Source organism: Phacochoerus africanus, chromosome 7, assembly GCF_016906955.1.
Source record: "Phacochoerus africanus isolate WHEZ1 chromosome 7, ROS_Pafr_v1, whole genome shotgun sequence".
Lineage (NCBI taxonomy): Eukaryota > Metazoa > Chordata > Mammalia > Artiodactyla > Suidae > Phacochoerus > Phacochoerus africanus.
Window position 1 is genome coordinate 18,569,154 of NC_062550.1, and position 27,617 is coordinate 18,596,770.

The following is a 27,617-nucleotide window of genomic DNA, read 5'->3' on the forward strand; positions in this document are numbered from 1 at the left end:
TATGGAGGTTCCCAGGCTAGCGGTCTAATTGGAGCTGTAGCCACCGGCCTATGCCAGAGCCACAGCAATGCAGGATCCCAGCCGAGTCTGCAACCTACACCACAGCTCATGGCAACGCCGGATCATTAACCCACTGAGCAAGGGCAGGGACCAAACCCGCAACCTCATGGTTCCTAGTCGGATTCGTTAACCACTGCGCCATGACGGGAACTCCCTATAAATGGATTTTAAGCTTCTGGTGATGGTATTAAATGATACTCTGGTGGGTTAAAATCACATGAGTTATAACCTGAAGGGCAAACCTATTGGTTAGGACTGTTGTATTTATCACATACAAGAGATTAGGCAAGAGGCTTTAGGTATGATGGATGAGAGCTGTGAGCAGAATCAGTGAGAAAAGGATAACTTCATTTCTGTTAATGTTAATTTAATCTTGCCCAATTTCCTACTAATCCATAGCAATTTCCTGGGTGACAGTTACTTTTTAAAAAAAATAAGCTGGAGTTCCCGTCATGGCGCAGTGGTTAACGAATCCGACTAGGAACCATGAGGTTGTGGGCTCGATCCCTGGCCTTGCTCAGTGGGTTAAGGATCTAGCGTTGCCGTGAGCTGTGGTGTAGGTCACAGACGTGGCTCAGATCCCGAGTTGCTGTGGCTCTGGCATAGGCTGGTGGCTACAGCTCCGATTGGACCCCTAGCCTGGGAACCTCCATGTGCTGTGGGAGTGACCCAAGAAATGGCAAAAAGACAACAACAACAAGAACAACAACAAAAAATAATAAAAAAAAAATAAGCTACCAAAAAATGTATGACTATGTAAAAGAATTCATTTTTATTTTATTTTTTTAGAACCACACCCACGTTCTGTGGAAGTTCCCACCGCAGCTGCCAGCCTATGTCACAGCTTCTGCTGGCCTACACTGCAGCTCACAGCAACGGCAGACCCTTAACCCACTGAGTGGGGCCAGGAATCAAACCCACATCCTCATGGATACTAGTCCAGTTCTTTATTGCTGAGCCACAATGGGAACTCCCATTTTTTATTTTTAAAAAGATATAGTCCTCGAGCAGTGCTTACGTTTTGTGTCATCCTTATATGTGATCTGCTGTAAGCTTTGGACAGCCACAATTTTGTGTCTATGAGGTAACATAGGGTGGGTTTCTCAGGGGGAAAGGGCCCTAATATTTTCTGAGCACCCACTTCTATATGCTGGCACTGCTTGGGGGTGCTCTCTGTACCTTGTCTTGTTTCTTGGTCTCCCACAGTGGTTTGCACAAAGGCAAGTTCCCATAGCATGACTTATATGGCCCTTAGCAACCCAGTACTGTCTGCCTCATCTTTTGTCACCACCAGTTTTGCATCTTGTGCTTCAGCTAGCTTCATTTCTTTCCTATCTTCAAATATGCTTTGTTTTCTGTTCCTTCCCAGCTTTCTCACAGGCTCTTCCCTCTGCCTGACTCTCCTCTCTCCCCAGCTCTGGGCCCCTCATAAGTAATCCCTACTTACCCTTCCAGCCTTGGTTGAGGTCTCACTTCTTAGGTGCCTGCCCTGAGCTCCTATAAGACTCCTCTAAGTCCTGTTAGAATAGGGACTGTGTCGTCTTGCTTACCATTTTATTCCTACCTATTAGTGTGGTGCAGAGTAGTATTTATTGAATGGACAGACAAGCAAACAACCTTCTCAGAAGGGTGAATTTGTCCCTAGGTCACATAGCTAGTATGTTTTGGATCCCAGAGTTCAAATGGAAGGACACCAAAGCCATGTTTTTTCCACCGTACTAAGCCTCTCCACAGTTGTAGTCACTGAACCTCTGAGGAGGACTGGCAGGCAAATGAGGTAATTGAATTGAAACAATATATCTAATTACATAATTGATCCAATATAGTAACATAATAAAGCCAATTTTCCATAAACCTAATCATGAAAATACTGGCTTTACTATCTTTTAAAAATTGGGTTATTCTGATTTTAGACTTAATACAGATTTAAATAAATGATGCAATAAAGACAGCCTGCATATCCAGTGGAGTTTGTGGGATCCTAAGATATATCACTCTGAAAGTATTTTATTCTTACAGTCAGATTCACCCTTCCCATCCCCAACCCCCACTTTTTCTTTTTTTTTTTTTTTGGCTGAGCACACAGCATAATGGAAGTTCCCAGGCCAGGGATCAAACCGATGCCACAGCAGTGACCCAAGCCACTGCAGTGACAACACTGGATCCTTAACCTGCTGCACCACAAGAGAACTCCCACCCCTCAACCCTTTTTTAAAAAGCATGTTTGCAAAAACAGAAATCTCTGCCTTTCAACGGACAGTTCAAATGCTAGAATAGTCTCTGAAAATTATGCAGAAATGCTCCTATTAAGTAAAGGGGTTGCAGATGCTGTTACTTTTCTTTCTCTATATTTTCTTTTAATCACCTTCCTCTTGATTGTAGATCTCTTTCCTCTTTAAAGAATATTGGAGTTCCCGTCATGGTGCAGTGGAAATGAAACTGACTAGGAACCATGAGGTTGTGGGTTCGATCCCTGGCCTCGCTCAGTGGCTTAAGGATCTGATGTTGCCATGAGCTGTGGTGTAGGTTGCAGACGCGGCTCGGATCCCACATGGCTGTGGCTATGGCGTAGGCCAGCAGCTGTAGCTCTGATTCGACCCCTAGCTTGGGAACCTCCATAGGCTGCAGGCACAGCCCTAAAAAGACAAAAGACAAAAAAAAAAAGATCTTACTGCTCTATCCCTTTTGGGTCTGGTCAACTGTTTACCTCTCCAACCTCATCTCCTGCCATCTCCTGCCACTTACCTCCTCAACGTCTGCTTCATTCGCATAGAAGTACCTCAAATCCCTGACTGAGACTGGTACCCCTCCTGTAAAACCCTTTGCTTAATTACTCCATTTTTCAGCATCTTTGTATTTGTGTGAAGTCTTCTGAGAAGTTGTCTGTTTCCTATACTGGACAGGAAGCCGTTTTAGGCATTTATCGTCTCATAAGAATTCATACATCTCAGAATGTCTGGAACCTGACATGGTTCCTGGCATATATTATAGTTAAGTAGTACCCTATAAGCAAAACAAAACAAAAAATTCTGATGTCTTGGGCCTTAGATCTCCTTCAGTATGAAATAATAAGTCAGAGGTAGTTCAGAGCAGGAAGCAAGGATATGGTCATTATTTTAACTTTCTCTCTTACTTCTGGATCTCTCAAATTTGACTTCTAGATTAAATTAGTCTTTTGTTGTTCAAATTTCTATTGTCAGGTGCTAGCAGTGTTCTAGCCCTGTTATCTCTTTGGCTCTCTGAACCGAAGTAGAACATAGACCTACAATTTCACCTGAGTTAGAGGAAGTGTTTGACAGAACTAACTACAGAATATTTAATTTTTAAAAATTGACTTAGGGGAATTCCTGTTGTGGCTCAGGGGGTTAAGAACCTGGCTGGTATTCATGAGGTTGTGGGTTTGATCCCTGGTCTCTCTCAATGGGTTAAGGATCTGGTGTTGCCACAAGCTGCAGGATAGGTCCCAGATGCACCTCAGATCTGGTGTTGCTGTGGCTGTGGCATAGACTGGCAGCTACAGCTCCAATTCGCCCCCTAGCCTGGGAACTTCCATATGCCCCTGGTGCGGCCCTAAAAAGACCAAAAAAAAAAAAAAAATTTTTTTTTTTAATTAGAAGTTCCCACTGTGGCACAATGGGATCAGTGGCATCTCAGGAGTGTTAGGATGCAGGTTTGATCCCAGCCTGGCATAGTGGGCTAAGGTTCAGCATTGCTGTGAAGTAGGTCACAACTGTGGCTCAGATCTAATCCCTGGCCCAGGAACTCTCTATGCCATGGGGCAGCCAAAAAAGAAAAATAAAATTAAATTCAATCCTCAGGCTATAAATTATAATCCCCAAAATCATTTAGATGGGTTTGTCTCACATCAGACCAAATGTCAGTGTAACTTATGTGCCTCGTAAGCTCAGGGCCCTGGAATAAATTCCTGACTTCTGCTTCCCTTGGCTATCCTATATTTGGTTGAACTTTTCTAATTTTTTTTCAACATGCTTTTCTAATTTAGGCCTTATTTTCCTGAAGTCAGAGCCAGTCTAAGTACAGACATCAGTGAATTTCTTACAGTTTTCCAACTGGAAATCAAGGAGAGAAATACAGATCTGTAGCCTCTCCAGTCACGTTTAGAGAGCTTACCTGTGCCCTGTGACCAGCTCACTTTTCTGTTAAAACCATAAATGCCTCCAGACTGAGCACTGTTTTTTTACTCCACTTGAGAATATGTCAGTCCCCGAATCCCTAGTTCACTATTTGGCACTTTAGTTGTTGTTACCAAAAATAAGTTTTTATATTTCCCATCAAGATCATTTCCTTTTAAGTAGACACTAATTAATAAGTACTTGTGCAAATCAGTGTAGCAGCTTATCACAAGGTTCTCTAACAGACTGAGGAACCACTTCAGTATTTTTTGAACATAAGGAGATAAGTCAGAAGAATTCAGATACTGATTAAGCTTAGAACAGAAAAACAGTGAATGGAGTGTAAAAGTTCTGAAAGGGCGGGAGCTCTCCTTGTGGTTTAGCAGTTAACAACCCGACTAGTATCCACGAGGATGTGGGTTCAGTCCCTGGCCCTGCTCAGTGGCTTAAGGATCCTCCTTTGCCCTGAGCTGTGGGGTAAGTTGCAGGCGTGGCTCAGATCCCAAGTGGCCGTGGCATGGGCCAGCAGCTGCAGCTCCAATTCGACCCCTAGCCTGAGAACCTCCATATGCCGCAGGTGCAGCCCTAAAAAGACACAAAAAAAGAAGTTCTAAAGGAGGTTTTAAAAAGACCTTAAGGAGTTCCCATCACGGCTCAGCAGTAACGAACCCAACTTGGGTGCATGATGATGTGGGTTCAGTCCTTGGCCTCACTCAGTGGGTTAAGGATCTGATGTTGCCATGATCTGTGGTGTAGGCTGCAGACACAGCTCTCATCTGGTGTTGCTGTGGCAGTGGCATCAGCCAGCAGCTGCAGCTCCAATTCAACCCCTAGCTTGGGAACTTCCATATGCTGCACCTGTGCCCCCCACCAAAGTTAAAAGACCTTAAACTTTCCTCTAGATTTTGGGTGTTTTGTTTTGGCAGGCCTTGGTTCATAAACCTTTCCTTGAGATTCTTAAACTTTACATATTAATCTACCTTAAGAATGTGAGTGGAGGAGTTTCCATCGTGGCACAGTGGAAACGAATCTGACTAGGAACCATGAGGTTGCCGGTTCGATCCCTGGCCTCACTAGTGGGTTAAGGATCTGGTATTGCTGTGAGCTGTGGTATGGGTCGCAGACGTGGCTAGGATCTGGCGTTGCTATGGCTGTGGCGTAAGCCATCAGGTATAGCTCCGATTGGACCCCTAGCCTGGGAACCTCCATATGCTGTGGGTGCAGCCCTAAGAAGAAGAAAAAAAAAAAAAATGTGAGCGTAAGCTTCCATTGTGGCTCGATGGGAACCCAGCTAATATTCATGAGGATATGGGTTTGATCCCTGGCCTCACTCAGTGGGTTAAGGATCCAGCATTGCTGTGAGCTGCAGTGTAGGTCACAGATGCCATTCAGATTCCACGTTGCTGTGGCTGTGGTGTAGGCCAGCAGCTGCAGCTCCCATTCAGCCCCTAGCCTGGGAACTTCCGTATGCCACCGGTATGGCTGTAAAAAAGCAAAAAGAATGTGAATGTTTTGCTGCTTTCAAATTTGAATGTGTGATCGATGAGAAAGATCTAAAAGGTCTCTGTTCTAGGCAGGATCGAGAACTTCTTTTTTTCTAATTCCACACAGACACGTCTTCGGCCTCTGAGGATGAGGGCTCTCTGAGACGCCAAGCTGCGCTCTCTGCTGTCTTGCAACAGAGCTTACAGAATGCTGAGTCCTGGATCAACCGTTCAATTCAGGGATCGTCTACTTCTTCATCTGCATCTTCTACGCTGTCCCATGGAGAGGTCAAAGGAACCAGTGGGTCTCTAGCTGATGTGTTTGCCAATACTCGAATAGGTAGGAGCTGGGTCTAACCGAGAAGCCCAAATTATGTTCCATTTGGCTCCCAGCATCCAGGAAATAGTTGATGATTTGTATTAGGTTTTTCAGAGTGGCCTAAAGAATAGAATCAGAACATGCAGTTGATGGGGCAAAGACGGAAGCTCGAGTGGTACATTTGGAATGACAGAGCGCGCCTGCGTTATTGGTGCACAGTATTACCCACCTGAAGCCATAGCTATTTCCATAAGCAATACTCGGCTGCAAGATACAACACCAGTCTTCCCGTGCTTTATCCCTGTTGGAGAGTATTCCATCAGTTTAAACCTAAGAGATGTAACACCTTAGGTTTTCCCAAACGTTCTCTCAAACAAACAAACAAAAATTAAACCTGAGCACATTCTGAACTCAGACGTGATCATTAAGACCATTTGTCTTTAGCAAAAGACTGGATTTATTATCCTTGCTGCTGTGCTATTGCTGCATCTGGAGTGTACAGGCTGAGGATGTGGGTGCTCTGCGAGCTGCTGCCTGCTGCCAGTGCTCCTGGGCGGAGTAGAGCTGTTGCTTGGCTCCGCTTTTATGTTTTGTGTGTGTGTGCATGTGTGTATGTGTTTTCTAAAAGTCTGTGACATCCGCAGTTCGCATCTCCGCTTTTGCTTAATTGGTTGGTACACATAGGACTACGTGATTTTTATGAACATCGTGTGTCTGTGATACTTCTTCTAGAAAAACTTGCCAGTCATGTGCATTTTGTTGTCTTAATGTTTTGTCTCAATGACCTTTCTGTGTGTGTGTGTGTGTGTGTCTATATTATATATATATATTCTTACAATCTTTATTCTGACTGAGTTTGGAAAAAACTTAGAAATCCTTCCATAAAGCCATAATTTTTAAAGAAAGTAACTACCTTGGCGGTATGCTTGCCCACAATAAGAGGCCAAGTGCCAACAGCTGATGGCTTGTCCTACCCTCTTACCTCTGCCCCTTGTTAACTGAACCTCCCAGCAACTGTGGACAGGCATGCTCACCACCTCTTCTGCTGGGAGCGAATGCAACAGAGCCGTGGTGGGGCCAGCTTTTATTCCCACATTTGTCTAAAAGAGAGCAGTTTCACTTGCTGAAAATATCATCCTGATTCCCAGTTAACTTTATCTAAATTTCTGTTAACAAGATGATTTTGTCTGACTGCATATCTCACATTGCTTCTAATCTGTGAAAAGTTATTGGTTCAGGTGCTCGCAGAAAGCATTTTATTCGGTATTATTGCCGTTTGGCTATTTGCTTTAATGGAAGTAATTTAAGCTTCTAATAGAAAAATTCAAAAATACAGTTAAAATGAAAATAAAATCTATAAACCCACTTCCTATGGCTAACACTTTAGTTCAGTCACTTTTGTGTATATCCTTCTATGGGTAAGGTTTTGGTTTTGTTTTTACAGAAATGAAATTGTACTAAATAGAATGCTCATAACGTTTTTCTTAGGAGTGTATCACAGACGTCTTTTATATCATTAATATAGAATTACTCTTTTCTATGATTTTGAAATAGGCCACTGTATGGCTGTGTCCTGGTTTATTTAGCCCTTCCCCTATTTTGGACATTTAAGTAGTATCCAGTTTTTTGCTATTATGAAAACTGAAATGAATATCCTTGAGCACACAACTTTGTTCATTTGTTTATTTCCTCTTAGGAGGCATTCCTGTAAGTGGAATTCCTAGGTCAAATAAAAATGTCTATTTAAAATTCTTTGTTACCACATTATCCAGCAGAAAGAATATACTGCACTACTTGTGCCAGAATATTAAAAACTATTAAACTAGTAATTATAGACTTTTGGGGTGTAGAAAGAGACCTTACTCCCAAATTGCTTTTAAAAATTGTTGGAGTTCCCTTTGTGGCTCAGTGGTTGATGAACCCAACTTAGATTCTTGAGGATGCAGGTTGGATCCCTGGCCTCTCTCAGTGAGTTAAGGATCTGGTGTTGCCATGAGCCGTGGTGTAGGTTGCAGACAAGGCTTGGATCCCATGTTGCTGTGGCGTAGGCCGGTGGCTGTAGCTCCGATCTGACCCCTAACCTGGGAACCTCCATATGCCTCGGGTGCAGCCCTAAAAAGCAAAAAAAAAAAAAAAAAAGTTATGCTTTCATTTTTTCATAATTGTGAGTAGCTTTTCATTATTCTTGTGAATTGCATATTTTGCTTCCTCTAATTTTATTTTTCTTCTAAGTTTTTTGTAATAATCCCTGTTGAATGGCTGTCTTCCAGCTCATATCATTGTTTCTTTATATTAAGAGTCCTCCTTGGGAGTCCCTGTTGTGGCTCACTAGGTTACCAACGGGAAGTAGTTTCTGGCCCTAAAAAGAAAAGAAAAAAAAAGTATCCCTTCATGAAACAGAGTTAACATAGTAACAATGTTTTTTTGTTTTTGTTTGGTTTGGTTTTGTTTTTGTCTTTTTAGGGCCGCACCGGCAGCACATGGAGGTTCCCAGGCTAGGGGTCTAATTGGAGCTACAGCTGCCAGCCTACGCGAGAGCCACAGCAATGCCAGATCTGAGCCATGTCTGCGACCTACACCACAGCTCACAGCAATGCCTGATCCTTAACCCATTGAGCAAGGCCAGAGATTGAACCCGCAGCCTCATCATTCCTAGTTGGACTCATTTCCACTGTGCCACAACGGGAACTCCCACATAGTAGCAGCGTTTAATCATATTTAGAGCAAGGGTAGAACGTTGTCTGTCAAGTAGATCCAAATTACCTATGGGTTATTTTATAAAAATTAAATATCAACTTTAACTGGTTTTCTTCATCTGGGGATTTGAATGATCTGACCCACTCCCAAGACACTATTTATGTCTTCAGTGGTGAATGAAACATTATAGCTAAACTGACATAAACATCAATACATGCTCAAGAGACTAGAATATTAGTAGCTTTTTTTTTTTTTTTTGCTGCACCAACAACATATGGAATTTCCTGGGCCAGGGATCAAATCTGAGCCACAGCTGGGGCAACACCAGATCCTTAACCCATTGTAGCAGGCCTGGGAATTGAACCTGTGCCACTGCAGAGACAACACCAGATCCTTAACACTGTGCTACAGCAGCTACTCCAGTAGCTATTTTGTTATACTCACTTTAGTTTCATTTTGAAGGCACTTGGAATTTTTTTTATTATGATTTTTTTTTTGTAACATTGGGTTTCTTCCAGACTTTGTGTGTAGAAAAGAATGTTTTTGAGAAATATTTGATTTCTGATTTGATCTTACTAAGGCTGCTCAAGTTCTCAAAAATAATAATTTTAGAGAGCTGGTATGTCTTGGCTTAACCTCTTCCTCATTATATCTTGCTGGTGGAATGTGATTTGTAAGAGCAAATGCCCCATTTATATAGCTTGCTTTCTTGTTTGAAAATGAAGAATAAAAATGATTTAAATATTCTTATTTTTACTGCTGATGTAGTATAATTCACATTTTGTTTTCTCCCCTCTTAGAGAACTTCTCTGCTCCCCCTGACGTCACTACAACTACCTCTTCTTCATCATCATCTTCCTCAATACGCCCAGCAAATATTGATCTGCCCCCTTCGGGGATAGTTAAAGGCATGCACAAAGGATCCAACAGGTCCAGCCTTATGGATACAGCAGATGGTAGGGAGCTCTTTTTGGTAACGAGGGAATATCAGCTGAGCTGGAAAAATTCAAACGATGAGCAGTAGTACCTGAGCAGCCCAGCAGTTACAGAGCTACGCTGCGGTTGACAGACTCACACAAGTCATCTTGAGCTCCCTTTTTTCAATAGGTTGCACTATAGCATCAATGACACTTGTTCAGACTTAGTCTGTCCTTTCAAAAAGATACTTTGAGCAAAAAACACGGAAAATGAAAAGACTGCCAAAAGAGAAAAGGGAGGTTAGCTGAAATCTTTGAACATTATATTAATAGCAGCACCGTATTTGTTATCTCTTGTCATAAAACTTGTCATGGATGCCTTTGTACCTATTTGGCCCAGTTGAAATAGAATGAGACTGTGGACAAAGGCCAAACTTCATTAGAAATAAAAGCTCCAAAGAAAATCAAGGAACTAAAATATCCCTAAAATCAGTTAATTTCAACTTACCCTTTTTTTTTCTCTTATAGGTGTTCCTGTCAATAGCAGAGTATCCACAAAAATCCAGCAGCTTCTCAACACTCTGAAACGACCCAAAAGGCCTCCCTTAAAAGAATTTTTTGTGGATGACTCTGAAGAAATTGTGGAAGGTAGTGGTAATAATACCAAACACGTATATTCCTTAAATGGAAATTTCTTAAGCAGTTACTTTACGTTAGGTACTATAGGATTTCGAGATGAACAAGGCATCATTTTTGGTTGAAGTAGTTTATTGTTTTCTGCTCTTTTTCCCTAAAGATCATTTATATTTTAGGGAAATATAATTATTTTTTTATCTCAGGTGAAAATTAGAGAGGGAGTAGTGACAAAGACAAGGAGATAACTATGGATCATAAAATTATCCTTGTAAATAGGCTTTTTGAAATTAGGAACAAATGCCCCCCCCCCTTTATTCTTTCTGCTTTTGCTTTTTAGGGCTGCACCAGTGGCATATGGAAGTTCCCAGGTTAGAGGATGAATTGGAGCTACAGCTGCCAGCCTGCACTACAGGCATAGCAATGCTGGATCTGAGATGCATCTGCAACCTACACTGCAGCTCATGGCAACTCTGGATCCTTAACCCACTGAGAAAGCCCAGGGATTGAATTCACATCCTCATGGATACTAGTTGGATTCGTAACCCGCTGAGCCACAACTGAAACTCCCAAATGCATAATTTTAAAAATTATTTGGCATTAACCTAGAATATGGATGTCAGATTTGACCTCAAAAGTTTACTCAGTCTTGGAGTTCCCATCGTGGCCCAGTGGAAACAATCTGACTAGGAACCATGAGGTTGCAGGTTTGATCCCTGGCCTCACTCAGCGGGTCAAGGATCCGGTGTTGCCATGAGCTGTGGTGTAGGTTGCAGATGCGGCTCGGATCTGGTGTAGGCTGGTGGCTACAGCTCCAGTTGAACCCTAGTTTGGGAACCTCCATATGCTGTAGGTGCAGCCCTAAAAAGACAAATAAAATAAAAGTCTGCTCAGTCTTTTATTTATTTATTTTTGCTTTTTAGGGCCACACCCGAGGCATATGGAGGTTCCGAGGCTAGGGGTCGAATTGGAGCTATAGCTGCTGGCCTGTGCCACAGCCACAGAAACATGGGATCCGAGACACATCTGTGACCTACACCACAGTTTGTGGCAACACCTGATCCTTAACCCAATAAGCAAGGCCAGCACTCGAACCTGTGTCCTCGTGGATGCTAGTCAGATTTGCTTCTGCTGAGCGACAACAGAAACTCCTCCTCATTCTTTTTTAATGTAATGCAGTCATTTTGTTAAATCAGCTGGTCAATATATTGAAAATTATATCTGCTTTAACATGGTAGGTGGTAAAAACAGGTTCATGAAAATACAGTCATTTCCTTCTTCCTTCATGTTGTTTATCATTTAGACTGGTGCTAAAATATATGCTACATAGGAAAACTTAGTTTAGCCAATAAATATGTATCAACTAATATGGTCAGTTTGGAGACGGGAAGAAATCAGTTTCATTTCTGTGGTTAGAGAAGGCTTCCTAGATGAACTGATAATAGTGATTTAGTCATTCAGTAATTTTAAAAATATTTAGGGATAAAATAATATGTCCAGAATTTAATAGAAGGATTGGGAGGAAACTGTATGGGGGTGTAGGTGAGATGAAGATGGCCATTTGGTAGTTATTCAAGCTAGGTGGCAAATAGATCTAACAAAAGCTTTTGTTAGAAGAACTAAGCCTTGGTGGCTTTGCAGTCCATTTTTACGTCCTCAGACTAAGAGTGGGCTTGATCACATCAGACCTTAATGGAACTAAGCATATTAGTAGACTAGATCCAGTCTTAGCCCACTTCGTGAAGCAGGAAGCAGCAAGCAACCCAGCATATAAGGTTAAGATGAATTTCTGGGAAGTTCCCATCGTGGCTCAGTGGTTAATGAACCCAACTAGTATCCATGAGGCTGTAGGTTCGATCCTTGGACTTGCTCAGTGGGTTAAGGATCTGGCATTGCCATGAGCTGTGGTGTAGGTCGCAGACACGGCTCTAATCTGGCATGGCTGTGGCTGTGGTGTAGGCCGGTGACTACAGCTCCAATTCGACCCCTGGCCTGGGAATCTCCATATGCCACGAGTGTGGCCCTAAAGAGACAAAAGACAAAAAGAAAAGATGAATTTATGTTTCTCTAGGAGTCTCTAAACTCTTTGAACTATGGACATCTTTCTTGATGGACTCATATTTAAGGTGCCCAGGCCAGTACTGCATACTGACCAGGCAAATGAAGGTCAGGGTTTAGTAGGAACCAGACCTGAGCAGATTTCATTGGCGGAATAGAGCTAACAGCTTTCCACTAATTTTAGATGGGCAATAATTGTTTATATGAATGACCTTTACCTTTGGAAAAGGAAAATACCCATATGTATTTGGGAGTCTGGAAAAGTGTGCTCAATCCTGGCCTCTGCATTGAGGCCTAGTGGATGGTAATAATGTATACTTTTATGACCAGAACTATGCCTGTCATATATACCGTCTGTTCATAAAAACGAAACTGTGTATATAGGATCACTTGTGTTTATTTTTATACTTAATCTGGTGGTTTAGGGTCTGGGAACATGCAAACATTATTTACCTAGGGTGATCAGTTCGGAAGTGAAAGTGTTTCATTAGTTTTGTATCGTAAAAGAAAAATTTTTTTCCCCCCGAGCTGTCATTAAATTGAGCTATAAAATACAATTATTTCGTATTTCAATTGCCCTTCTAATACTTGCTGCTCATTTCATCTGTTCTCTCTTCTGTGCTATTCACCTAGCTAATCTCTCCCCTGCCCCTGTGCCACCAGGGAACTCCTACCTCCCCTCCCTTTAGGACTCAGCTCAGGCATTACCTCCTCCAGGTGGGGACCCTGTCCCCCAAGCTGAGTGGCGTGGCCCTCTTCTGCCCTCTCTGTACACATCTCTGTCATGCACTGGTCATGTTTACTTAGCTCTGTGTGAGTGTGTGTCCCCACTGCACTCCATATACAACTAGAGGGCATGGCTCTGTACTCCTTGTACCTGGCATTATTAGAAACAATAAATGTTTGTTCAAAGAATGATACCTGCAGCATTTGTCTTCTCAGAGAAGTGTTTCTCACATCCTGTGCACATAATTGGCACTCAGTAAATTCTTGAACTTCTGTTTCAGGTGTAGATTCTCTTTCCTGCTATGAAAATACAGAGTTTTTAAAATTTTTAATGTTTGAATAATACTTGTTTATTGTAGGAAATTTTCTTTTGCTTTTTTTTAGGGCCGCATCTGTGGCATGTGCAAGTTCCCAGGCTAGGGGTCGAATCGGAGCTACACCTGGCGGCCTACACCACAGTCACAGCCACAGCAATGCGGGATCTGAGCTGCGTCTGCGACCCACACTGCAGTTCATGGCAATGCTGGATCCTTAACCCGCTGAGCAAGGCCAGGGATCAAACCGGCATCCTCATGGAAACTAGTCAGGTTCCTATCCCACTGAGCTACAATGGGAACTCCTATTGTAGGAACACTACGAGGACTTTAGTTTTGTCTTTGTGAAAGAATATGAAATATTTTTCATCTCTGGTTTCTGGAATTGATAATGTTAATAATATAGTGCTTTTTTTTTTTCCTCCCCACATTCAGCACAGTCTAATTAACATTGATGCAACCATTATGTATTAGGCACTATAGGCAACAAGAGGAATAAGAGCCATGTTCTCTTTTAAAAAGTTCTCAGTCCAGGAGTTCCCGTTGTGGCTCAGTGGCTAACGAATCCGACTAAGAACCATGAGGTTGTGGGTTTGATCCCTGGCCTCGCTCAGTGGGTTAAGGATCTGGCATTGCCATGAGCTGTGGTGTAGGTTGCAGTCACGGCTCGGATCCTGAGTTGCTGTGGCTCTGGCGTAGGGCGGTGGTTACAACTCCCATTAGACCCCGAGCCTGGGAACCTCCATATGCTGTGGGAGCGGCCCTAGAAAAGGCAAAAAGACAAAAAAAAAAAAAAGTTCTCAGTCCAAGGGGGAGGAAAATTTGTACAGTAATAGAAACCCTTAAGCTTCCTCAGTGCTTCGGTAATGTGGCCTAGCGTACAGTGTGGGAGCACTAAGGAAGGAACGGCCACGAGCAACTGCCCAGGGGATGTACCTTAGAGCTGCATCCTGAGAAGGATGAGTGCAAATTCACCAGGAGGCAAAGAGATTAGCCAGAAGATGTGTGCAGAGGTTTAGAGACATGGAGAAACCTGTCATTCATCCCTGAGTCCAGTTTGACCCTGTTGTGTGAGTGCAACCATCCCCATTTTACAGATGAGGAAAAGTCAGGCTTGGGTAACTCATTTTGCCTAGGGTCACACGAGTAAAAAAGTGAATGTAAACTTGGGTTTTCTTTTTTTTCTCCCCCCGCCCCCTGCCCCGCTTTTTAGGGCTGCCCTCACAGCATGTGGAAGCTCCCAGGCTAGGGATTGAGTCAGCGTCGCAGCTGCCAGCCTACACTACAGCCACAGCAGTGCAGGATCTGAGCTCTGTCTGCAACCTACACCACAGCTCATGGCAATGCCAGATCCCCAACCCACTGAGCAAGGCTAGGGATTGAACCCATGTCCTCATGCATACTAGTTGGATTTGTTTCTGCTGGACCACAGTGGGGACTCTTAAAATTAGATTTTCTGATGGACAGTTCAATGCTCTTTCATTCAGTATAACCTGGTAGGAGTTCCCTGGTGGATCAGTGGGTTAAAGATTTGGCATTGTGTCTGCCGTGGCATGAGTTCAGTCCTTGGCCTGGGAACTTCTGCATGCCATGGACACGGCCAACAAAATGAAACAAAAGAAAAAAAAAAAAAACCCATAACCTAGCGAAATGGAAGCTGGCTTTCTAACATTGGATATAAGCTAAAGATTTAGAAACAGGTTTACTAAAATTATAAAATTGCTAAATGGAAAGTTATGCTTTGTGCTTTTTGTATGTTCAGGGATTTGCTTTGTCAGGGTTGGGATTTGTTGCATAAAAAATGTGATACAATTTTACAGTGATGTGGGAAAATGAATTAAGGCCCAGTTTGAGGATTACCGTTTCTAACGATACTCTTTCTTTTCTGAGTGGGTTTTAACCAGTTAAAGATAAAAGGAGAGGGGAAATACATTTGTGATTAGAGACCTCAAGTTGTGTTAGTTGGTATTTGTACTTACTGCGGATCGTACTCTCATAACCTGTCGGGGTTTTTTTTGGTCCAGTACCTCAGCCAGACCCCAACCAACCCAAGCCTGAGGGACGGCAGATGACCCCTGTGAAGGGAGAGCCACTGGGAGTCATCTGTAACTGGCCTCCTGCCCTTGAGTCTGCCCTGCAGCGCTGGGGCACCACTCAGGCAAAATGCCCCTGTCTGACTGCACTGGACGTAACCGGTAAACCAGTTTACACCCTCACTTACGGTGAGTTTACAAGATTCCACTTCCTTCCTTTTCTCGTAAGTTCTTCAGGTTATCATGGGTAATATTTTTGTCTTGCCATTGAGCAGTTACTGGTCTCTGTGTTGGTCTGGGTCTTTAGAATTATTGTAATAGGAGCTACGTTCTGAGTACAGCTATTGCCAAGTATTTTCATTTGCTGAAGTGGCTATTACAAGTCAGCTAATATTTAAAAGCACAGAAATAAGAAAGAGACTTTGTAGATCCACTGATGTTTAAACATTAAGACAGGATTTTAGGAAGACACTTGGGTAGGATGAATGGTGTATGGTAAAAATCAAGTCATTTTATCTAAAAATTGAAATTGGAGAGTTCCCTTGTGGCTCAGTGGGTTAAGGATCCAGTGCTGTTACTGCAATGGCACAGGTTTGATCCTTGGCCTGGGAACTTCTACATGCCACACGTGCAGCCAAAAATAAAATAAAATAATTGAAATTGGTTACTTTTTAGATCTTTGTCATTTACTTCATCCTGCTTCTTGTATGCAATAAGCACAAAATTCTATTAAAAAAAAAACAACAAAGAATCAGTACTTTTCCATTTAGTTTTGCATCCCAGCTAAAGTTTTTAGTTTTTATTTTTTAAATAATTTGTTTTATAAAATTTTTAAATAACTTTTTTTTTTTAATAACGAGAAGAATGGATTCAACCTGGGGTGAGAGATTTTATAGTAGTTTCTTCAGATGGATTTCTTTTTCCCTTCACAAGTGGTATATGGTGTCTGTAGACCTACATATAGAATAATTTTAGAGAAAAAAGTTTTTATTTAAAGAATTGTGCAGATTGACATGAGTTTCTGTCTTTGTTGATCCTCTGAATAAGTTGTATATAAAACTAACAGCTATGCAAAATAAAATTATTTCTTTCACTTTCCTCATAATTTAAGATTTTTTTTTTTTTTTTTTGGCTGCACCCATGGCATATGCAAATTCCTGGGCTAGGGATCGAATCAGAGCTGCAGCTGCAACCTGCACCAGATCTGTGACAATACTGGATCCTCAACCCACTGTGCCACAGCAGGAACTCCTAAAATAAGAGTTTTTCTAAAGGTAGTTGGTGAAAGGAAGCAGGAAGAGGGGAAGAGTAAGCTTTTTCCCCATTTCCCCAAAAAATAGTTTTTAACATTCATTTCAGAAGCAGTACATTAATCTCATCCACATAACCCTTAAAGCAGTCAACTAGCCAAATCTTTGCATGTTCATTTAACATCTATGAATATATCCACCTTTCACATAGTTAATTTCCATGATACTGTCTGTTTTCACTGAAATGTAGTGGTATGGAATGCTTAGTCATTTGAATCAGACTTTTGCTTTGTAGTTACTTCAAGTGTCTAATACCTTATATAAGTGGTTCTTCAGCAAATGCTTAGAAAGAAGTGCGCTTCTGATTTTCAATCCTGTTATAAAAAAATGTTTCCTTCCCTTTAAATATGATCAGCTCACATCAGATTATTTTAAAGATACTCAGATTACTTCAGAGAAGAATTTAAAATAGTATCTAAATCAAAGTGAGCTTCTAGTTTTCTTTTTGCTTGAAGGCAGGACTGGCTTTCATAAACTAGAGTGACTCTAAAGCAGTTTTTCTGGGGGAGGGCCTCTTGTGTGTTGAGGGTGATGCTTGTCTAATGCATCATTTGCCAATGGCTGTTTTTCTTACTCATTGTGCTGATGAGCTGAATGCCCTCTTGCTAAAGTAGGCCTGTGTGTTTCTATATGCCTGTTTTCTTTTATTTTCCCAGGAAAGTTGTGGAGTAGAAGTTTGAAGTTGGCCTACACTCTGCTTAATAAACTGGGGACCAAAAATGAACCTGTATTAAAACCTGGAGACAGGGTAATTGGTTTTTTTATTTTGAGAGGCTGATGCTTTATTGTTTTCTATCATGCACATTCTGGATTTTTAATGTACAAGAACACAATTTATGTAACTCTTATTCTTAGAAAATGGAAAATGGTTTGGCTCCAGGCTAGGTTATAATTCTTGCATTTATAGTTTGAAGATATTCATGTGTTTCTTTCTGCAGTAAATTCTTGAGGTACTAATGAAAATAAAGATAAATGTAAATATTTCAATATTTAGACAACAAAAATAGCAATCAAATTTACTCTTTGATTAAATGCCCCTTAAAACTTTTAAAACAATTTTCTGGGATTCTATGTAGAAAGGAAGGAAGACTTAGGTTACTTCTAAGAAGAAACAAATTGAAATCATTAATTTCTTCTTTAATTGGAGCTGCCATTAAAAACAATTTTTCTTAATATTTTTCCCACTTTCTAAATACAATTACTTCTAATCATCAAACATTATTCTTCACGTATATGTATAACTGATCCACTTTGCTATAAACATGACACTGATACAAGTGTAAAGCAATTGCACCCCAATAAAAATTTTTTAAATAAAGTAAATAAGTCACAGAAATATAATGTACAGCACAGAGAGTATAAGCAGTGATTATATTAAAAAAATTCCCTTTTCATTTGGAATTGTAGAATGAAACACCAACTACATATACAACAGAATTTGTCATAGTAGACTCATAATTACAGAAGATCCTAAACTAGCCTTTTAAAAATACTTTTGCATTATGGCAAAAGGTATCTAAAGTATGACTTTCACTTACAAGGATGACATGTGAGTGTTTCCTAATATTTACTGAATCCTGAGGTGGTAATTTTGTGTCTTGCTAACGATATGAACGCTTGTGTGCAGAAAGGAAAGGGGTTGTTTAAATGTCTTGTGGAGTTAGTATTTTTTAGAACTCCAGAAAGTTCAGGATTGAATTTATCTTGGGAGGGAGTTAAGAAAATTTGAAAGGAAGAGAAGGGAAAACAAGAGTACAGTAACATAATGGAAGTTTCAAATGTTAATCTGCAAATATCCAAGCCAGGTAGCAAACTCCACACCAATAGTGACTTCTGTGTTTCTGCACTTCCTGAGTAAATAGGAAGAGTCAGTTATCCTGGGGATATGCTACAGATGAGTTCACGGGTTTGAACATATTATGGAAGTTTCACTGTTTTATCTTTTGTAAATGAATTAACTTTATATCCATAATGGTTTCTGTCAGTATTGCTTACCCTTAATACCAAATGCCTTCTTGCCAGAATGCTTGCATTATTGGTTAAATGAGTAAGCGTTAAAGCAATAAATTTGTTAAAAAGTTAAGAAGGCTTCAGTTTTGCCCTAAGGTGGTAATTAAGTCCATCAATGTTTGTAGGTTCTTTCTGAGTGATATAAGGCTTATTCTTTAATATACTAGTCTATCTAGAGAAATCCATCACATTTATTTTATTGCTTTAGCCCTGCACTAAAGTAAATTGCCTAAGGTTTCACAAGTAATTACCACTTAAGGTGAGTTCTTTTTTTTTGTCTTTCTAGGGCCACACCCATGGCATATGGAGGTTCCCAGGCTAGGGGTTGAATCGGAGCTATAGCCACCGGCCTACACCACAGCTCACAGCAATGCCGGATCCTTAACCCACTGAGCGAAGCCAGGGATCCTCATGGATGCTAGTCCGATTCCTTTCCGGTGAGCCACGACGGGAACTCCAAGGTGAGTGCTTTCCTTGCTCAGTCACCGGTGAAAAGTTCTTAGGGTGATGATGAGGAATTACATTATAGTCCCCAAATTGTGTCTGGTACAGTCACGGCAGTGACAGAGATCTTTTTAGACTTGTGCCTCCTTCATGGTAACTAAGTCCTTTAGGCTATTGAGTAGTTTGATTTATTATGTTCATGATAAATGTTATATAAATGTATCAGGCAGTGACATCAGAAGCATTCGTCTTTTATTCCTCTGTCATTGAATGCCATTGTGCATTTTAGGTAGCCCTGGTTTACCCCAACAATGATCCTGTCATGTTTATGGTGGCTTTTCATGGATGTCTCCTGGCAGAAGTGATTCCTGTGCCTATAGAGGTACCTCTTACCAGAAAGGTAACAGTGCTAAATTTAAGACAGTTGTACCCTTATGTGACATGACAGGCGTTGGGTTCTTGGGTCAGTTGACTCAGTTACAACATTAGAAACAGTCTGACCATTTTCTTAAGTACTTAGCTTCACTTTCTAAAAACGTAAAAGTTGTAGGACATTTATTTATTAATAGCTATAAGTTTCATGAAATAACATGTTTTCAACTAAGATAGGATATTTGTAATATGTGTGTGGGTATGTGTGTGTATCACTTAAAAATCTTGGGCACATTCTTGATTTTTCAACAATTACCATTTATGAAGAATACCATTCTTGTTTCAGAGATAATCCATATTTACAATAGGTGAAACCTTTCTGTAAAGGAATTTCCTTTAATTGTATCATAACATCTAGGATTTCCAGTAAGTCAAAGGGTGATGCAGTGATGTCATGGTACTACTCTCAGGTATAGGATTTACTTTTTTTTTAATTTTTTTTTTTTTTGTCTTTTTGTCTCTTTAGGGCCAGACCCGCAGCACATGGAGGTTCCCAAGCTAGGGGTCCAATTGGAGCTGCAGCCGCCGGCCCACGCCAGAGCCACAGCAACGCCAGGTCCGAGCTGCGTCTTCGACCTACACCATAGCCCATGGCAACACCGGGTCCCCAACCCACTGAGCAAGGCCAGGGATTGAACCCGCATCCTCATGGATGTTAGGTTCACCAACCGCCAAGCCACAATGGGAACTCCCAGTATAGGATTTACTTTCACAGCACATCAGCCCTACTAAAATGAAGCATACGAAGCAAGTATCAAAGTTTAACCAAATGATTTCTCCATGAGTTGTTTGACCCTTATTTCCTCATGTAGTTTATTGATGATAATCACAAATATGGTAGAGACTGTGGGTTTACAAGAAAAAAGTTATTTTCTGAAAGAAAGGAAAAACAAATTGGTAACATCTCTGAAACTCTAGCTGATGGGATATGGTGTCTTTAGATTGATCAGGAAATCATAGGGTTTTTCGTAAATTATTAAATTGGCAGTGTTCATGTGGTTTCATAATGATACTTTTAAGATGACATTTTAATGGAAATGCTTTAGGCTGTATCTTTTGGTATTTTTCTCTGCCGTCATTTTAAGGAAGGCTTAAATCTACCTCCTTTAAAATAAAATAATAAGCAGTATATGGACTGGGGTATAACCGTCCATTCACTTTCATGATAAATTTGGACATTCGGTATCCATTTACATTGTTTACCTTGTTCTGACCTGAACTGCTTTGCTTTTGGATTGGGGGGGTGTGGCTCAGTCAAGACAACTTAACCGTGTTCACTTTTATTTCATTTGACTGAGATTAATCTAAAAGAAGTGCATGGCTCACCTTTGAGTAAATGGTCACATTTGGCTGGTATATTCATCATTTGCAATGTCAGATTAATAAAATGTTTGATTAACACTTGGGAAATCATTGTATTATAGAAATTATTTGGGAGAACATATTGTCACTGGATTTTGACACCTGCCAGATATTGGGAGGTGGGGGGGGGGGTCCATGAATGCATCACACAGGTGCCAGAGCATTACTAAGTGTCCGGTTTTGGCCTTGGGTATGCTCATGTTCACTCCCCTGCTGTGCGCATTATCTTTTCTTCACAGGATGCTGGAGGGCAGCAGATTGGCTTCTTGCTAGGAAGCTGCGGTATTGCCTTAGCTCTTACTAGTGAAGTTTGTCTAAAGGGATTGCCAAAAACCCAGAATGGAGAAATTGTACAGTTTAAAGGTTAGTAATATGTGCACCTGAATTATTTGTTAAAAGTTAAAGCTGAGTGCTTTAATTCGTGTCTTAATTTAACAATAGCTAAGTACTTAACATACATTTTCTTATTTAATTCTCACAATATTGTGAAGTAGGTACCATTATTATCCTCGTTTTACAGGTGAGGAAACTTGAGACACAGAGAGGTTAAGTAACTTGCCCAAAGTCACAGCTAATAAATGGCAGAGCAGCAATTTGAACCCAAATCTGATTCCACAGCCCACACCCTTAAACTTTATACTGATGTTTGGAAAGCCACCACTCTGTTCACTAAAGCTAAATGCTACATGTAGAGACAGAGGGTAGACCACTAACCTCAGTGGCCTTCCACTGCCAAATGGACCTCCCACTTGTTGAGGTAATGTCACAGACGAATTAGCGTGTGGAACAATTGTACTTTTGAAAGAAGGTATAACTGGTCATCACTAGACACTGATAAAGTATTTTACTGATTATAAAATGATCTTGATTTGGCCTCTTGATGTACATTGTGGACTCCTTTCCTAAAGGCTTAGGCAATTCAATTTTTATTTTGGGTTTGATTTAGGTTGGCCCCGGCTCAAGTGGGTTGTAACAGATTCCAAGTACCTTTCAAAGCCACCTAAAGACTGGCAGCCCCACATCTCACCTGCTGGTACAGAACCAGCATACATTGAGGTAAGTCTTGAGACTAGGACATGTATTCTGGCTTTTCTTTTGGCTTCAATGTAAAACTAACTTTTTGCTGTTTTAATGTCAGTAGATCTTCCCGGTTTGTTAGATTTCCATCTTTCTCTTTGTAAAATGCCTTACAGTGGCCCATCTATTCTAATTATTTTTAACATAAATATGTATTCAAGAGAAAGACCGCAAAGACATTGATCCTTGCCATGTAAGAAAGTTGCAAAAAACTTAGAGAAAGTTCAGAGGTTTAAAGAAATAATTAACTGGCAGAGATATGTCTCTGCTGCTTTAGGGATGGGGGTGGGGTGATAGGAGAAGCAGGAGACTAGAGAAGTGAGAAGGAAAAATAGCTGTGCTTGAAAAGAACAAATAGATAAAGAGCTGAAGTTCCTGTTGTGGCTCAGTGGTTACGAATCTGACTAGTATCCGGGAGGATGCGGGTTCAATTTCTGTTGTCACTCAGAGGTTTAAATTTCAGCGTTGCTTCGAGTTGTGGTAGGTCACAGAAGGTCGCAGACGCAGCTCAGATCCTGCTTTGCTGTGGCTGTGGCTTAAGCTAGCAGCTGCAGCTTCGATTTGACCCCTAGCCTGGGAATTTCCATATGCCATCGGTGCAGTCCTAAAAAGCAAAAAAAGAGAGAGAGAGATAAAGAGCAAGATGGCTAGAGGGATTGTAATAATATAATTCAGTTAAAATATAGAGCCCTCCTGCATACCAGGCACTGGGCCAAGTGCTTTAAATGCATTATCCCAATCAATCCACACAAGTGCCCTGTGAGGTTGTTATTAAACCCGCTTTGTAATGAGGAGACTAAGACTTGAACTAACTTGAGTAACCAGCCGAAGGTTTATGTAAAACCTTTGACTCAAACATGGCAGATTTGGGACTCAAAGTCACATCTGTTTCACTCTAAAAGCTATGCCTTTGAGTACTCTGCCTCTTGCCTGAAACATAATAGTAAATGCTCACTAACTGTTTGCTAAATTGGTGAATAAACATTAATAAAATTTTTTTTAAAGGTTTGGGGAAAAAAACCCATGCAACCTTGAGCCCTGGGGTGATAACTTTGGCTATAAAAGGAAGAGAGTGGGCAGTAACTTTGAGACATAATGAATGTGGTGATATTGGATGCAAGGAGGATTGCTTTTAAAGGTGGAAGGGATCAGGAGTTACCCTTGTGGCTCAGTGGGTTACAAACCTGACTAGTATACATGAGGATTCGGGTTCGATCCCTGGCTCGGTGGGTTAGGGATCCAGTGCTGCCAGGAGCTGTGGTGTAGGTCGCAGATGCAGCTCAGATCCCGTGTTGCTATGGCTGTGGTGTAGGCTGGCAACTGCATCTCCGATTTGACTCCTAGCATGGGAACTCCCATATGCTGCAGGTGCGGCCCTAAAAAGGAGAAAAAAAAAAAAAAAGATGGAAGCGATCTGAGTGTTTAAATGACAGACAAGTAAACAGACAAGCTTATTAAAATACCAAATTTAGCAACCAGTTCTTAATCTATATCATCTCTCTGTGATGACATTGTTCACCTCTTTTTCTTCTTTAAAACTGCTCACTGACTCTCTAGCTACTCACTGACCACTCCTTTTCAGTCTTCTTTAGCGGTTCTTCCTGAAAGGGGAAGTGCCCTTCATTATGTGGCACTTGCTTAGCTCTCTGGCTTCAGTTGCAACTGTCCCCTACATTTCTAGGCTTCTGCTGTTCTGAATTAACTTGAAATTTTCACTTGGGACCCTCTTATTACACACAGAACACTGCTAGTGAGTTTCAAGCATCCTGAGCATAATAGGGAGCTATTAAAAGTGTTGTCAGCAGAGGAGTGAAAAGAATAAAGATACTGCGAAAAGATTTGTGTGGCGGGTTAAGAAGGGAAACAAGGAGCTTTTATAGTTAACCAGGTGAGCTCAAGTTGGTGGTGATGGGGATGGAGAAAAAGTGGATGGAGTTGAGAGACAGTCGGAAGTAGAAGACGCAGGGCTTGGGGTTCCCATTGTGGCTCAGCGGTAACAAACCCAACCAGTATCCATGAGGATGTGGGCTCAATCCCTGGCCTTGCTTCAGTGGATTATGGATCCAGCATTGCCATGAGCTGTGGTGTAGGTCACAGAATGCAGTTCAGATCCCCTGCTGCTGTGACTGTGACATAGGCTGACAGCTGCAGCTCCCATTCGACCCCTAGCCTGGGGACTTCCATATGCCGAGAGTTCAGCCCCAAAAAGAAAAAAAAAAAAAAGAAGAGGCAGGGTTTACTGACCTACTCCGCAGAGGGAGGAGGTAAGAAAGACACTCAGATTTCTGACTTGGACAACTAGGTAGATGATGGCATCCTTCACTAAGATAGAAAATTCAGGAGTTCCTGTTGTGACTCAGGGGAACAAACCTGACTAGTATCTATGAGGATGCAGATTCGATCCTTGGCCTCGCTCAGTGTGTTAAGGATCTGGCGTTGCTGTGAGCAGCAGTGTAGGTCGCAGATGTGGCTTGGATCTAGCGTGGCTGTGGCTGTGACGTAGGCCGGCAGCTACAGCTCTGATTCAGCCCCTAGCCCAGGAACGTCCATATGCTTTGGGGGTATGGCCCCAAAAAGACAAAAAGAAAAAGATAAAAAATACGGCAAGAAGAATTTTCATGGGCAGGGGGTGGGGTGTTGGCTCTGTTGGGTTTCACAGCACTGTGGGTCTCTCAAGCAGATCAGTTGACCTGAGTCTGGATCTCTGGAGAGAGGTGTAGCTTGGAGCTAGAGAATCAGGAGTCATCAGTTATTCACCTGATTAAACAAAGTAAAAAGAGAAGAGGAAGAACAAAACTTTCAGGGAGTGGCAGCATGCAAGGGATGAGCACAGGAAGTGGAAGGGGCAGGGTAGAGAGAGAGAGTATGAGTAGGAAAGAGTGTCGTAAAAGCCAAGGAAGGCGAAAGTATCAAGAAAGGTATCAGATGTTACTGAAAGGCCTGGGAAATTAAAATATGCAATGTGTCCTTTTGATTTAACAACAAAAAAGTGGCTGATCTTGGTTAAAAAAAAAAAGCAGCTTCATTGGAGCATTGTGGTGAAAACAAAATTATAGTTGACTGTTTTGTAGAAATGAACAGGCCATTTCTCAGTCTCCCCTCCCAACCCGGAGCTGCTGATAGACGACCACAGCTCACACACCTTTAGCTCTGCCTGCCGTGTTTGTGTGTGTTTTTGGGTACTCTGCTTCTGTTAATGCAACTCAAGTCACTTGTTTGTTTTAGCTCCTTTAGCAGCCACTTCACACTGCTGACTAATTAAACTTTGAAGACTTACTCACACATACTTTTGTTGAGCTTTGTCATTCCCCAGTCGTATCTTTGGGTGATTAGAATCGGGGCCCTAGTACGTAGCCTCAGATATTTATATGAAATGTTAAACTCAGCCCATCGTCATGGCCTTTCTGGGTTTCATTCTTGGATTCTAGTTTTGTCATTTGAAATAACCCATTTTATTGTTTCTTATGTTTTTTGTTTTTTGTGATTTTTTTTTTTTCTAGTATAAAACAAGCAAAGAAGGGAGTGTCATGGGAGTTACAGTGTCCCGCCTTGCAATGTTGTCTCACTGCCAAGCTCTGTCCCAGGCCTGCAATTATTCTGAAGGTCAGACTTCATCCCATGACTGCCTGCATTGTGAGCTCAGATGTGTGTGACTGCGAGCAGAGTGCTGGGTGACTGGATTCCAGTTAACGACCGCATTCAGAGGGAGATGTTCTGAGACACATTCCTGGCTTGCTTTTGCTTTCTTCTTTTTCACAAATATGCTGTAATTGAAAGGAACTAACATTCTGGGCAGACCACATATGTAAAGCATAATGTCTAGAGTGGAGACGTGGAAAACTAATTAAAACCATGTGTTTATTTGCTGTGGAATGCCAGGTATCTCCATCTCCCTGTGCATATAGAGCTGCCACCAGCTATACATTGGGAGTTAGAGTCAGAGAAATTCTGCTACCAGAAAGCATAAATTAGTAGCTCCCATTGTCACTCTGCGGGTTAAGAATCTGACCAGCATCCATGAGGATACAGATTTGATCCCTGGCCTCGATCAGTGGTTTAAGGATCTGGTGTTGCCACAATCTGTGACATAGGTCGCAGATTGGCTTGGATCCTGTGTTACTGAGGCTGTGGCGTAGGCCTCAGCTTTAGCTCCAATTTAAACCCCTAGCCTGGGAACTCCCTCATGCCGCAGGTTCTGCCATAAAAAGAGGGGGAAAAAAAAGAAAGCACAAATTAAAACACAGAAATGTATTCTGGATTATCAGACTTTGGATGTGTTGATAATATTGTGTAATGACTATTTCCCTTAGATTATTCCTCACAATATTAATTTTTAATGTTTGATTTTCCTTTCATAGAATGAAACATTAGTACATGCTCTTAGAGCAGCATTATAGAGCTGCATTCTTGTCTGATAAAGAAAAAATGTAGGAGTTACCGTAGTGGCTCAGTGGTAATGAACCCAACTAGGATCAGTGAGGACTTGGGTTCAATCCCTGGCCTCGCTCAGTGGGTTAAGGGTGTGGCGTTTCCATGAGCTGTGATGTAGGTCACAGACTCGGCTCAGATCCAGCGTTGCTGTGGCTGTGGCATAGACCAGCAGCTACAACTCTGACTCAACCCCTAGCCTGGGAACTTGCGTATGCCTCAGGTGCAGCCCTAAAAAGCAGAAAAGAAAAGAAAAAAGAAAAAATGTAGTGAAATCAGTCAAAATGCCAAGAGGATGATTGATTGAATTATAGTGCATTTATATAGGTTTATACTCTGAGGTATTAAAGCTCATATTCTTCAATATTAAAGATTGTTTCAGTATATCATAGTGGAAATAAATTAGATACAGAGCAATATGTGGCAATTTTGTTATGTCTGATCTCTATGTAAGTGTATAAACTTAGAAGTACACCTGCATGTATATAGATATAGCATATAGATGCATACGTACACCAAGGTTTTTTATTTTTTCCTAGGAAGTATAGTTTTTTACATGCACTTGTGAAACTTCCAAAGCTTCTGAAGTAAACATGTATTCCTTATATAGTTAGGAAAAAAATTACTGTCTCAAAGACAGTGCCTACATCAAAGAATTCCAAACTCATTTTCTCTTCTGTAACCATGTCACCCTGGGATCAACTCCCCAGCCAAATTGAGGGGACCCTCAAGGACTCAGAAGACCCAGAGAGCTTTTAGTAGTTTCTGTAAAAGTACCAAATCAGTTGTTCATAGAGACAATTGACATAATTTTGCTCTTTAACATTAAAGGTAATTTCTTTGTGGTTTTTTCCCCTGCTTTTCCTATTTTAGGAGAAACAGTAGTAAATGTTTTGGACTTTAAGAAAGATGCTGGGCTATGGCATGGCATGTTTGCGGTAAGCTACATAGAATTAAGGCTTTTGGTGTAAATTGTGCTTATGATTTAGATCATTGTGTGTGCTGTGTAACCACAAGCATCTTTCAGTGCTTGTTTGAAATTTAAGCCAAAAGATCACTAATGTTTTCCAGGGGAATTTGATTTTGTGATACAAATGGTAATTTTTTTTAAAGGGGAATATAATTCTATCTCTTCTTCACTGTGTGGGTCATACCTCTCCATAACAGTATGTAAGAGAAC

General features: G+C 41.3%; 1 protein-coding gene across 6 annotated transcripts in view; it reads left to right on the forward strand.

The window, feature by feature from the left end:
- DIP2B (disco interacting protein 2 homolog B) overlaps positions 1-27,617 on the forward strand; it is a 234,618-nt gene that overhangs the window by 149,180 nt on the left and 57,821 nt on the right. For 3 of the 6 annotated variants that reach the window (XR_007135806.1, XM_047786601.1, XM_047786604.1), the window contains exons 5-14: positions 5,805-6,017; positions 9,494-9,649; positions 10,139-10,261; positions 15,366-15,563; positions 17,341-17,432; positions 19,428-19,538; positions 21,172-21,295; positions 21,879-21,988; positions 25,510-25,612; positions 27,311-27,375. Coding sequence is in view for 5 of the 6 variants with exons in the window: in XM_047786601.1 (XP_047642557.1) it covers positions 5,805-6,017; positions 9,494-9,649; positions 10,139-10,261; positions 15,366-15,563; positions 17,341-17,432; positions 19,428-19,538; positions 21,172-21,295; positions 21,879-21,988; positions 25,510-25,612; positions 27,311-27,375 (1,295 nt within the window). In the remaining variant the exon portion in view is untranslated. The remainder of the gene's footprint in view (positions 1-5,804; positions 6,018-9,493; positions 9,650-10,138; positions 10,262-15,365; positions 15,564-17,340; positions 17,433-19,427; positions 19,539-21,171; positions 21,296-21,878; positions 21,989-25,509; positions 25,613-27,310; positions 27,376-27,617) is intronic. The other 3 variants (XM_047786602.1, XM_047786603.1, XM_047786605.1) reach the window with 3 other exon arrangements.